The 13,890-nt window shown below is 52.5% G+C and overlaps 1 protein-coding gene across 2 annotated transcripts in view; it reads left to right on the top strand.

Annotated features, from left to right (window-relative positions):
• The window catches only part of GALNT18 (polypeptide N-acetylgalactosaminyltransferase 18), a 373,443-nt gene that overhangs the window by 346,168 nt on the left and 13,385 nt on the right, over positions 1-13,890 (top strand). The window contains exon 11 of one of the 2 annotated variants that reach the window (XM_005887188.2): positions 7,179-7,596. The exons of the other annotated variant lie outside the window; for it this stretch is intronic. Within the exon in view, the coding sequence (XP_005887250.1) occupies positions 7,179-7,325 (147 nt within the window). The 3' untranslated portion in view covers positions 7,326-7,596. Of the gene's footprint in view, positions 1-7,178; positions 7,597-13,890 lie in introns of those variants that run through there. 2 annotated transcript variants of the gene reach the window in all.

Below are 13,890 nucleotides of genomic sequence, written 5' to 3'. Positions count from 1 at the left end.
AACACCAAAGCACTTTTTAAATAAACCAAGTGTTGAATATTCATAGTACAGAAAGACCACTTTCCTCTACAAAAAAGACTTAATCTCAGGATTTCTTTATCTAGCACTAACATCCCACCCATGCTTTGAATTACTTGGTTATTAATCATTAACGACTTAACCTGGAAACTCCCACATCCACTGTGCTTAAAGCCAAAGACCCACTGGGCCACTTGCCCATGGAAAACTAATTAGAACGAAAAGTGGAAACAGAGCTCTGAAAGAAGCAGTCTTTGGAATACAGGATTCAGTCTTCACGCAACCTCCTTGTAAACACCTTGATTGCAAGCACGAGAGCAGCCTGAGCTTAGCTCAGCTGCTCCGGGTGCTCCAGCTGGGGGCGATAAGCCAAGCCTCATCCTTTCCCCAGAGAGGATCACGGTTTGCTCGTGGTCCCCAAAGTATGGTCCCTGGACCAGCAGCACCGGCAGTTGTGAAAAGCACCGCTGCTGCTGCTAAGTTGCTTCAGTCGTGTCCGACTCTGTGCGACCCCATAGATGGCCTCCCACCAGGCTCCCGCATCCCTGGGATTCTCCAGGCAAGAACACTGAAGTGGGTTGCCATTTCCTTCTCCAATGCATGAAAGTGAAAAGTGAAAGTAAAGTCACTCAGTCGTGTTCAACTCAGCAACCCCATGGACTGCAGCCCACCAGGCTTCTGCATCCATGGGATTTTCCAGGCAAGAGTACTGGAGTGGGGCACAGGCAGCTTAAAAATGTGCTTGCTTCCTCCTTCCCCACCCCTGCCAGTGCTCTACACTCCACACAGCAGCCGGAGGGACCTGGTTAGCATGTCAGTTCCACCCCGCAGTGGCCAGTCCTGTCATGGGATGAACAGCCAAAGTCCATTCACATTAGATCTTGGGCCTCATTTTCTCCCCCAGCCCCATGCTGTTCCCTGTACACACTAGGCCTGTGTGGGTCAGAAGGTGGGCCCCAATGATCAACGGTGTCAGAAAGCCCTTCAGGGGCTGTCTAATCCATTTGCCCTGCCCACATCCCCAGGGTTAGTCACCTGCCGTAGACACACACCTGGGCAAACAGGCAGAGAGGAAGTGCGTGGCTGTGAAATCCGGAGTCGGCTCCTTAGCACCTCAGCCCAAAGAGCTCATGGACCATAGTACCATGTGCCCCGCTGGGCCCATAGTCAGTGCTCCATGTGTCTGTACCCCCACGGTCCTCTGGTACCTTTTAAAAACAAGAAGACTGAAGCCCAGGATGGCTCAGCCACTTACCAGGGTTACAGCCAGGGAGAGCTGGAAGCAGGGCTGGGAGCAGAGTCCCATGTTCTTGCTTCCACTCATCCCAACTCTGATGCCCATTCTAGTCTCTACGCCAGAGAGGCTTGGGAAGAAGAAGGAGCTAGGCTGGGGGCTGGGAACCCAGCTCTAGGAATTATTATTAGCCTTCTTAATTCCATACATTCAGCTTTCCTTTTTTTTTTTTTTTTAAAACACTGTTTCCATACTTAACTCGGTTTCCGTTCCAATTAAGCTCTCTGTGTGCTGCGGCCTCTCTCCTGCCAGGTTTAATTGCCCTTATTTAAATTCTTTAATTAAAAGTATTGTGTGTTTCCAGATCCTGTTGTAAGTATTACACAAATAATTTAGATAACTGGACTGGTAAACCCAGCAACTTCGCCCTCCCCTGAGGGCGGGGCTGCCAGGGGCTCTCTGGTTGAGAACCTGCTAACAGGTGGTCCTGGCTCCTTCCTCCCCGCTCCCCACCCCTGTGCTCTACATGCCACACAGCAGCCTGAGGGACCCGTTTAGCATGTCAGTCCCACCTCGCAGTGGCCAGTCCTGTCACTGGATGAAGAGCCAAAGTCCCTTCACACAACCTGCCCCTCTCTCAGCTCCTGGGTGTCCTCTCCTCCCCCGACCCCATGCTGTTCCCAGCACACACCAGGCCTCTGGGGGTGCGGGAGCTTCATTCTGGGACACAAGTCTCCCCGATGCACCTAGACTCCTTTTTTCCTCCCTCACGCTTTGCCCAGCTTGCATCTTCTCAGGATTACCCCCAAGCATCTCCCGCTGCTGCAGCCTGCCTCCTGCTCACAGCAGTTCCCGAATCCTCCCAACCTGCTGGACTTAGTCTATCTGGGCTGCTGGTATAAAAAGAAGACCAGTGACTGGGAAACTTGAACCACAAACATTTATTACTCACCATTCTGGAGGCTGGAAAGTTCAGGATCAAGGTGCCAGCAGATTTGGTGTCTGGTGAGAACCCTCTTCCTGGTTTTCACATGGCCACATTTTCACTGTGTCCTTGCGTGGCCCAGAGAAAGAGACCATCTCTCCTGCGTCTCTTCTTATAAGGGCACTAATTCCATCAGGAGGGCTCTGCCCCTGGGACCTAATTCCTCCCCAAAGGTCCTACCTCACATCACACTGGGGATCAGGGCTTCAACACATGGATTTATAGGGAACACATTCAATCCACAGCACTGTTCTCCATTTTTGTGCATAATCTTAGCACCTTTAACACACTAAAGAATCTACTGTTCTCTCTTCCTCCTAGAATACAGTCTCCACAAAAGTTCTCCTCTGTTTACTCACTGATATGTGTCAGTGGCCAGTAACTGTTCCCAGAATGTGATAGGCACTCATTAAATACTGGATGGATGGATAGAGCGATGAATCACGTCTTTGCAGAGAACTCTCAAAAGAATGAGATCAACCTGACTCCAGAGCCCCTGGGACTCATCGGGTGGCCTTCCCCTACCCCAAGCTGTGGTGCACCAGCAGCTCTCAGTCTAGTTCACCAACAGGCCTGGGCGGGGATGAATGGAGGGGAGGGTCTGGCCACTCAGCCTAGTGGGGAAGAGTGAAGGCGGCAGACTCCCAGCCCGACTCTCCCACTGACTGACCGTGTGGCCCAACTCTCTGAGCCTCAGTCTCCAATTCTACAAAATGGGGATAATTCTTACCTCCACTGCTCAGCGTTATTGTGAGGAACACTTGAAACAGCGTGTGAAGCACTTAACGCAGTGCCGGGGACACGGGAATGAGCCCTGACCGTCACTACTTTTGTCTCAGGGCAGAGCCTACAGGTAGAGGTAAGGATAGCAGCCCCCCCAGGCTGCCCCCAAAGGTGCTGAGCTCACTGTGAAGGGACCCAATAGAGAAAAGGAGTCTCCTTCATAATTGTGGCAAATCGAATTTGCCCAGGAATGAGGTGAGATTCCAGGGTTTGCTCAATGACAGAGCTTGAGGTCTGGGAAGGAAGACAGGAGGGAGACTGGCCGGTGACCAGCGCAGCTGCACATCAGAGAGTGGGCTGGCTCCTCTCTGCATATCCCACATATGCCCCAAGACGTACACCAGGCCTCCAAGGTGGCCTTACTGCTCTGTTCTAGAAGATCCTCCTTCAAAGCCTCTGGGGAGAGAGCTCTCTTGGCCTCATTCTCCACCCTCAGGTCCGGATGCCCTCACTGAGGTTGTGTCTCCTTCACAGCCCTGCTCTTGGCCTGACTCCATTTCTCTCACAGCCTTCCCGGAGGCCATACCGGCTGTTTCTGCCTCAGGGTCACCATGCTTCCTGTGTCTTGGGTGCTGAGAGTGCGTCTGGGTCAGGGTAGGGCCTGGGAAATGCCATATTTGAGTCTCTGAAGGAACACTCTGCTTCTCAGAGACCTCTGCCCCACCTCCCTCTCTGGGCCTTGGCACGGCGCCCCAGGGGAAGGCTTAGAATGTGCCCGAGTGGCTGGCAGGAAAGGAGAGGGCTATGGATGCCTCTGTTTTGGACAAGTTTCTCCAGACTTCAGTGCTCTGGGCTTGGTGCAGCAGCCTCACGGTTGGCAAGGCCTGGCCTGGCCTTGAGGACGTCCTGAGCTGTCGGAATCCTCGACTGTCCCCTTTTCTGCCTGTTGTGCACTTTTTCTGGAGCCCCGATCCTGACACCATGAATAGCTTCATATCCATCTGTTGTGTTATAGCTGTTAAAGGGGTTGCCCATCGATCCTTCTGCTCATTCTTCAGTCATCAGGACCATAGTTACCATCTGGCCCTAGAGAGAAAGGAAGCAGAAGGGCAGAGCAGCTTGCCCCAGGCAGAAGCATCTTTGTCCAGGCCTCTCCTCTGTCTCACCAGCCGAATCACCAGCAGACCCTGTGATTAGAGAGCTGGGCTGGTTTCATTCCCATCCTGCCTGAGCTCTCCTCCAGCCTCATAGAATAAGACATTCCACCAGGCTGCTGGGGACACAGGAGGATCGGAGGGGTTAGCCCCAGGCCCACAAAGCACTAGACCCAGCCTGGGTGTGGGCAGCAGAGCGCTCAGGCCTTGGAAACCTGAGTGGCTGCCTGGCCTCGCTTAGAGCAGATATCACAAGGGATACCCCTGGATTCAAAAGCCAAGATTTTGAGGGACAGGGAGAGGACCCAAGGTGGAGCACAGCTTCTGAAGATACGACTTGGGGCTGGCCAACAAAGTCATCCAGTCAGGGCTCGGGAGCGTGGTGTGGCCACCAAAGTACAAAGTCCTTGGCTATGTCCAAGGAGCCTCTTGTCCAGTGGAGACAAGGTGGGGACCCTCTGCTCTGTGGTCAGTTCTGAGTGACACACAACTGCTGGAGTTTGTCCACGGGAGGGCACCAGGCGGGAAAATGAAACCAGATTGTCTCACAAGGAACTGGAAATGTTTCAGCTGGTAGAGAATGGAACTAGGGGGGACTGCGGGCCCCATCTTCCCCTATGGTAAAGGAGAAGGTGGAGAAGAAGGAGCCCACCCGCCTGTGGAAACCCCAGGGCACAGTCTGGGGCCCCTTGCTGGGTGCCCCTGAGACAACAATTTTCCTTCAGTAGAGGAGAATTCTCCCAAGATGGAGCGGCCCAGGGAAGCGTGCCCAGCCAGGAGGGCTCAGTCAGCTTGCAGGTGAGAATGAGAGGGCCAGCCTTCCACATCTCTTCCAACACAGGGACCCCAGGGGCCTTTCCGAGCCCCTGCCTGGTGGCCCATCGTCTGAGAGCCTGAGCCTGAGGGCTTCTCTCTGGCTGCACCTCTGGGCCCCAGGTGAGCTGCTTCTGTTGTGCTGTCTCTCCACTCTTGGGATCAGTGAGTCCCTACTCTCCTCGGGGGAGGTGCTGGGGCCGGGGCACATGGGGAGACACTGCTTTGCTCCCTCGAATGCTTCCAAGGAGGTCTGCAGTCCCCGAGCCATCTCCCACACACAGGAAATGGAGAGTCCCACAGCCCCTCCCAGACACACATATAAAACACACTCCTTACCCCCTCTGCCACCCTGGCTTCTTCACCTGCTGTTCAAAGTCCCTCTGAGAGAGCTGGATTTTTGTTTTAATTTTTTTTAGCTGAAGAATAACATATACCCAGATAGAACCATCCAAACATACATACCAAAGTAAATGTTCAACTCAATAATTTAAAACAAAGCCAACATTTAGGTGGCCGCCAGCCAGGTCAGGAAATAGCACACTCCCTACTCCCAAGAAACATCCTTTGGTCTACTGTCAATCATTTTCCCACTCCCCACTCCCCAAGATACCCACCCCTGACTCTGAGCCTGTGGCCTTATTTTGCCTGTTTGGAAAGTATGTATAAGTCTAACTGTGTATGTGTTCTTTGTCTGGCTTCTTTTGCTAACGTTATATTTGTAGGATTTGTCCTTAATGAATGGAGCTCTGGTTTGATCATTTTTAAAGCTAAGTATGTTATGTGAATAACCACAAGTTATTTATCCATTGTACTATTGATGGACATTTGGGTTGTGTCCAGGTTGGAGCTTTTATAAACCATGCTTCAGAACCGGTGCAGACAGTTCTGGATACCTGCCTGGGCATGGGGTCAGTGGGTCTCAGGGCGGTGTACACTCAGCTGCAGGAGATGCTGCCCATTTCCCAGGTGGTTGGAAGAACTGAGTCTCAGTGTTCTCTTGAGGTGTCAGTGGTCGCCATGGGGACAATAGTGGCCAAGGGGATGGCTTCCTTACAGAAGAGGAGTGTGTCCCCCTCTATCACAGGGTGCTGTTCACTGGGATGGGCATGGGGGCAGCTGGGGGTGCACTACCGAGTCCTGCTTGTGGAGGGGGGGTCAGTTAGGAGACTGGTGCAGTTGTCCAGGTGACAGAAGACTGTGGCCTGAACCAGGGCAGATGTGATGGCATGGGGATAAGGGGACAGTCACAGGGCATGAGGAGGAATTGGTAGGACTTGGTGCCTAATCAGTCCTGGGGATAAGCAGAGGTGTCAGTGGAAATGCTTGGTTATTGCTGAGATGGGAAGCACAGGAGTATTCTGGGGAAAAGTGAATTTCCATATACTGGAGTCCATATACTCCAGTACCATGAAGCTCCAGGAGGCCAACTTATAAGAGCCTGCCTGCCTGGGAGGCCAAAGTCGGGCTGAGCACATCTTTGATGAAACTCAGAGATACTCCGAGAGTCTGGACCTTCACCCAGGTGCCAGCCAGCAGCCTCAGAGTGTCCAAGGCCTGCAAGGATCTCACTAAAAGCAAAAATTGGAGGTTTCTTTTTTGCTGCTGTAGAGCTGCTTTAAGAAGCAGAACCTCCCTTCTTTCACGGACTTTGAGCATAAACTGAGTATGCATGGCTACAGAACCTTCTGGGACATCAGCAGCATAGAGGGAAACCAAGCATATCCAGGGCTGACCAAGCCCAGGGCAGTAAGACAGTATCTAGGAGCCTGGGTTTGGTTGAGGCCAGCACTGATGACTCCAGAGGTTCATTTGGGAGCAAGGACCCTAAAAGCAGGAGGTCCTGGGCCTCTGGTGATGCTTACATTCAGGCCAATCATAGGGCGGTCCCAAGGAACTAGGATTTGCAGAACAAATGGGGAGCAGGACCCAGCCCCCATGGCAGGTGCAATAGAAGCAAACCAGCATGCCACACGCAGCTAGATAGATGGAAGCTGGGCTGGGGCATTTCTGTCCTCTTTTCTAACAAAGGACTAGGGCCCTGTGAAGAAAACAGAGGCACAGGGTTCCATCTTGGGGAGGAAACCAGCACCTGGAGATGGGAAGCCTCAGGCTCTGTGGGCATGCTGACCCCAGACCTCCTGCAGCCTCCCAGGATCCCATGTGTCTGCACCCACAAGTAATCCCCACCAGCCACTGGGCCTGAGGCTCCCCCACACCCTCTGACCCCACTCTCCACCCTGGCTCCTAGGGAGGCCCCATCCAGAACCGCAAGTCCAAGCGCTGTCTGGAGCTGCAGGAGAACAGCGAAGCGGAGTTCGGCTTCCAGCTGGTGCTGCAGAGGTGCTCGGGCCAGCACTGGAGCATCACCAACGTCCTGAGGAGCCTGGTGTCCTGACCCGCCTGAGCTGCCCCCACGCCCCGCCCCTTTGCTACTGTGTAGCACCCGCTGCAACGCTGCCTGCTGTCCGTGTGGGGGTGTTTGGAGTCTGGGGAACCAGGTTGGTGGGCCCCCAAAAGAGCTTTGTATTTCCTATTCAGTTTTCATGGAGTTTATAGAAAGACGCTGAATGGTGGGTGAGGGTATAATATCATAAACTATTTTGCAACTGTAAATAGGGGACACGTGGAAAATATTTATAACTGACAATAAAATACCATTGATTAAGGGCTGTTGCAGTCATTTGGTGGAGATTCAGGCCTGGCTCCTCTGAACTTGGAGCCCAAGATGTGACTGTTTGCCCTCCCTGCTCCCATGCCTGAGAAACGAGGCTTTAAGGCTGGGCAGACAGTGGGAACTTGTTGTGCAAGCTGCCAGCTTTCTCTGTGGGGCCCAGGGAGACGAAACGGGCACCTCGACCTCAAGGTCACCTCCAGAGAGAGGGTTCCCTCTGCTTCTACAAGACGCCTTAGTCTTTCATCCTGAGAAACCAGGAAGGCTCGTCAGCCACTGGGCTTCAGACCACACTGCTCTCTGGAAGCCACCGCCTTCACCTCCCAGAGCCGTCCACGGCCCAGGCCCTCAGCAGTGAGCCTCGTGTCAGCAATTGTCACGTCCAGCTGCCGAGACCGTTAACTCCTTCCATGAATCACGGTGCATTAGTTCCCAGGGGCAACAACGTCACACACTGGGTGGCTTAAACAGCTGTCGTCACACGGTTCTGAAGGCTAGGAGTCTGAAGTCGGGGTGTCAGCTGGGCTGGCTCCTTCTGAGAGCTGTGAGGAGAATCAGGTCCAGGCCTCTCCCCGAGCATCTAGAGGCCTCAGGGGTTCCTTGGCTTGTAAGTGGCCGGCTTCCGCCTGCGTGTTTCCTCCCTCCCCGTGTCATCACCCCCACTCCTTCTGTGCTCACCCCGATCACCTCTTGAGTGCCAGTCTCTAGCCCTGTTACTGGGAGAAGCAGCTCACAGCCAGTCCCTCTGCACAAGGGCCCCCACCCCTGACACAGTGATACTCAACTCCCCGTCTGTGCCCGGACCTCTCCTCTGCGCCCCAGGTCCAGTCTCCCGCTGCTGACAGGCCCCAGGCAGCTGGGTGGCTGTCCCTTGGACAGTGCTCATCTGACGTGCAGAAAACAGACCTGTCCCTCATCCTTCCAGGCCCACCCACTTGACCAGCACCGCCCTCCTCCAGGCGCTCACACCAGAGTCGTCTGTCTCTAACCTCCCCGCTGCTCCTCACTCCCATATCTTGTCAGTCCATCATGGCAGTGATGCCTCTTCAACAGCCCCCAAATCCCCTCCCTGGGCCCCCTCATCACTCACGAGGGCCTGCCTCCCTGTCTCCAGCCTTCCTCCATTGCCATCTTACCTACCCTCCACACTAGTTTTCAAGGAGTCTTTCTGAAATACAAATAGGGTGAGATTTTTTTTTCCTGGCCTTCAGTGGGTCTCACCAAAGATGGTAAACACCTAGTTAAGGTACCGGACTCAGAGCTTCCTCCTGCGGTGAGTCCAGGGGCCAGGTGTCGGAAGCACCCAGGTTAGAGGCCTTACACACACGGGTGGTTGTGAATGCAAGAAGGCCTGGCCTCCTGGCTGTCACCCTCACTGGACGTCTGTAGCCCCAGTCCACCCTCTAGGGACGGTGGTGTCCAATGGCTTCTTCCCTTCTTTTCGGAAAGTTTTTCTTGGTGTGTTTGTTAGAGCTTCTATAACAAAATACCATAGACCAGGTGGCTTAAACAACGGAAGTGTGGTGTTTCATGTTCCTGGAGCCCAGAAGTCCAAAATGAAGGTGTTGGCAGGTTGATTCCCCCGAGGGCTGTGACGAAAGGGGGTTTGCCAGGCCTTGCTCCCTAGCTGGCAAATAACCATCTTCTCTCTGTGTCTTGTTTCCAAATTTCTCTTTCTTATAAGGACACCATTTGTACTGGATTAATAGATGGGGAAATAGTGGAAACAGTGTCAGACTTTATTTTGGGGGGCTCCAAAATCACTGCAGATGGTGACTGCAGCCATGAAATTAAAAGATGCTTACTCCTTGGAAGGAAAGTTATGACCAACCTAGATAGCATATTAAAAGGCATAGACATTACTTTGCCAACTAAGTTCCGTCTAGTCAAGGCTATGGTTTTTCCCGTGGTCATGTATGGATGTGAGAGTTGGACTGTGAAGAAGGCTGGGCGCTGAAGAATTGATGCTTTTGAACTGTGGTGTTGGAGAAGACTCTTGAGAGTCCTTTGGACTGCAAGGAGATCCAACCAGTCCATTCTGAAGGAGATCAGCCCTGGGATTTCTTTGGAAGGAATGATGCTAAAGCTGAAACTCCAGTACTTTGGCCACCTCATGCAAAGAGTTGACTCATTGGAAAAGACTCTGATGCTGGGAGGGACTGGGGGCAGGAGGAGAAGGGGACGACAGAGGATGAGATGGCTGGATGGCATCACCGACTCCATGGACGTGAGTCTGAGTGAACTCCGGGAGTTGGTGATGGACAGGGAGGCCTGGCGTGCTGCGATTCATGGGGTCGCAAAGAGTCGGACACAACTGAGTGACTGAACTGAACTGAACTGAATGTCCATCCTAATGACCTCATTTTAGCATCAGTACCTTGGTTAAGACCCCGTCTCCAAACAAGGTAACATTCTGAAGTGAAGACTTCAACATATGAATAGGGGGCACAATTTAACTCCTAACAGGGGAGCAGAGGGGGGTAAAGAGCAGACCCCAGGCTGCAGAAGGCTGCCTCCCCTTGAGTCCACTTTGCCCAGCAAGTCCTGCCTGTGGGGCAGCCCAGGTGTCCCCGCCTCCACAGGATGGGTCCTGAGCAGGTGACAGAGGCTTTGCTGAAGGACCTGGGATGTTCATCATGGCCCTCTGTGTCCATGCACTTCTAAGGAAAACTGTCCCAACCAGAGCCCCAGTAGTGACCCCACTTGTACCATGACTAGGTTCCCCCCAAAAGCTGATCGGACCTGACCTGTGGGCAGGATCCAGATACTGGTCAGTGATTGATGACAACACAAGAAGGTGAGCTGGGCTGATCACATTCTGCCTGCAAACTGGCACTGTGACACAGTTGGTGAAGAAGGCCAGGAGCCACGACCATACACAGAGATGAGCCCCAGAGTGCTGAGTGAGCCAGAGCCTGTGTGTGCTGAGGTTGAGAGGGGGAAGCCAAGGCAAGCAGAGGACAGAGGAGGCTAGTGAACAGAGGCAGCGGATCCACCCCATGGAGCTCTGATGTGGCCGTGACACAGAAGGGGACGACAGACAGCCCCCTCACCCCAGACCCAACCCGCTCACGTGCTGCTGACTCTTGCCCCTGCTCCTTACAACAAACAAGACTGACTGCCAGAAGCAGGGTGTAAAGATTTCAGACGTCAGAATCTACTCATGCACAGACCAATTGTGTGTGAAGGCACACACAATCCCTACAACTGCTGTGCACACAAGTAACAGGGAGGCATGCGTTTCCACCTTCAGTGTTTGCATGCACATGCACAGGCTTCACACATCCATGTGTGTGCACACGCGTGCAGTGTGTCACACACACACACTGACCCCAAATGGAAAGTTATTTCTGTCCACTCTCCAAAAGTCTTTTTACAGCCACGAGGCTGCCATGATTTAACATTATTTAACATGGTGCCTATGAAGCAGAGGCTACTGGAAATCAGAGCCCTTTTATTCTCATCATCTCTTTCTAAATGCAGACAAGAGATCCAAGGGAGTTCTGAGGCAAGACAGAAACTCCCTGGCCTTAAGAGTCTGGGTTTGCTTGCTTTCTTCATCATGGAAAAGTAAGTGCAGGACACAGTCACCCGAAACCGTGTGCTCAGCCCTGCTCACTCTCCAGCCCTCGGCACCCAAGAGGAGAGAGGGGAAGGCGGTGGACACACCCCCAGCTCCTGATCCCACGAGACCCCCACGGCCTGGCTCTGGCCTCAGTCCATCTCTCTGCCCACAGACAGGAGTTCTGTCTTTCCCTGGTGCTTTACCAACTGCCTGGCCAGAAAGGGCCTCGGGGGCATCAGCCTTAACGTGGATATGTTTTCAGATTACACAGTGTGGTCACACCTGGGAGCCAGGTTTTAAAGATCGTCATCACATACTCTCTGTTAAACCTTCTCATCACTGTACCCAGGGGAGGGGGCCCAGACCCATCCCTAGTCCCCACAGGGAGAAGCTAAGGCCAGAGGTGGCGTCATGGTTGTGTGGCATGGGACCCTGAGTTCAGAGTCCCCTCCAGCCACCTCCAGCCCCAGCTTAGTCTGATGCTCTGCTGTCACCGTCTTGACAATTTCTGAACAAGGGGCTGTGTATCTTTATTTTGTACTGGGCCCAGCAAAGTATACAGCAGATCCCGCTTGTGACACAGCATGTTTTGTAGAAAACACCCAGAAGCCAGTCCATGGCACAGAACCTTCTCCCAGGAGGAGCCACTCCTGGTGAGAGAAGCAGCTGATCCCAGTGGCCTAAATTCAGAACCAGTCTTGATTCCCGCCCCCATCCCTCCCTGTCCTCTTCCAGGACGTTCCACTTCCTGCTGCCACCACCCTCACGATAGCCCCTAGGGGGCACTGTGCTCTGCCTGAAGGGTGCACTCAAATTCCGCCCCTGGGTTCCTTGGCGAGCAGCGCCAAGATTTCCAAAAGGGATTGAACTAAAGGGACTATCCAAGAAAGTGATCCCTTGAGCAAAGAGGAGCATGGAGGTTGTTTTTCCCAATACTTTCTGCTCACCTAAGATGTTCCACTCACACTTCATCCATCTTCAGTTCCTGGCCATGGAAGTGCCCCTGGTATAACTGGATCCCTTCCCCAGTATGTCCCTGTATTCAGTCGCTCAGTCATGTCTGACTTTTTGTGACCCGATGGACCGGAGCTACGTGACAGCTCACATAGGAGGGTCTGAAAGAGTGAAGGGGCAAAATAGGAGAGTGGAGTAGGTGATACCCTACCATGAAGGCCTTTGTAAGCTTTGCTCAGGATGGACCCTTTATCCTCAGGATGAGGGAAGCCACTGAAAAGTTTTAAGCAGGCAGGCTCCTCTGTCCATGGGATTCTCCAGGCAAGAATACAGGACTGGGTTGTCATGCCCTCCTCCAGGGAATCTTTCCTACCCAGGGATTGAACCCACGTCTCTTGCATCTCCTGCATTGCAGGCTGATTCTTTACTGCTGAGCACCCAGGGAACTTCCAGCCACTATGCCACACCACCTCCCAACTGCGTGGCTGCCTTCATATGATATAGAATCTCCCTGGGATGTGCCACGGTCCCCAGGAGCCAGCCTCATGGGGCTCCACATGCTGCCAGAGCTGTAAACACCACCCCCTGTTTCATTTCCCTGGTGATTCTGACCTTCCAAACGTGACCACAGTGAGAGTGTGATTAATGAGCCAATTACTTCTGTGGAAGACATTGTGCAAAATAAATAGCCCATTTCCCTTCAGTTTACAGTTTTAATAAATAAATAGTGCTCCGTGCTCTGGTTTTGTTTATGGCTGCTCATACCTGAGAGTTTGTGATGAATCTTTGCGTTGTTCATTTCCAAAATTAATCAGATCTGCCAGATGACTCTGAAATATAGGACTGCATTTGTCCTTCGATGTTAACAGCAAGACAGGCAGGTGGGGCCCCAGGAAAAGGCAGACCGAGGGGAAGGGTGAACAGAGGGCAGAATGATTAGAGCTCTGGAGCCCTGGCCCTGGAGGCCCAGTGCCCACACGTGGAAACCATTGTCAGGGAGGCTCAGCATCTAGCTTCACAATTAATGGTTCAAGGAAAATCACTAGGAAGGACAAGGACAGAGACATGGCAGAAACTTCTTTCCTCTGCTTCAAACTTGGGTAGATTGGCCAAACGGGACAGTGTGTCCAAACTCCATCCAACGGGCCAAACCTTAAAAGGCCTTCACCTCCTCTACAGGGGGTGAAGAGTCATGTACTCAACGGGATGTCTTTTTCAGGTCCCTCTGTGCAGACACAGGGCAGAAGGACAGAAGGTCAGGCATCTCTTGTGGGGTGCTCACCATTTGAAAGTTGTCTTGGGTGGGATGGTAGATCACGAAGGTTCAGTGTGATCAGAAGTAACAGATATTCAACAATCAAATATTCATGATGTGCATTTCCCGTCTACAGACTTTGATGTACATCTAGTGAAGTCTCAACATAGGTCATGAGGTTAATATTAAGCATCCATTTTACAGATGAGGAATAGAAGAGGTTCTGAAGATATCAGTTACTTGCACAAGTTCTCAGAGCTAGTAAGTGAAAGAGTTCATATTCATATCTAGGTCTTCAGTCTCCAAGAGCAGTGTTGCTGTATTTCATATAGATATGATCTGTCTGTGAGAATGCAAGTTAGTTTTTCTTTGACATTGGTGTGACTGGGCCTCTTTATGTTCCCTTCTACATGTGTTTTATCCCCATCAAACAATTCTTTGGAGGATCTCCACAGACCCCTTGAAATGATCAGTGTACCTGTGCTGTCCCTCCTGTTAGACTGTGAGAATCTTGA

This window comes from Bos mutus, chromosome 15 (genome assembly GCF_027580195.1).
Source record: "Bos mutus isolate GX-2022 chromosome 15, NWIPB_WYAK_1.1, whole genome shotgun sequence".
NCBI classification, from domain to species: Eukaryota; Metazoa; Chordata; class Mammalia; order Artiodactyla; family Bovidae; genus Bos; species Bos mutus.
Note: the sequence above shows the minus strand (reverse complement) of the source record. Positions and strands in the feature narration are given on the sequence as shown.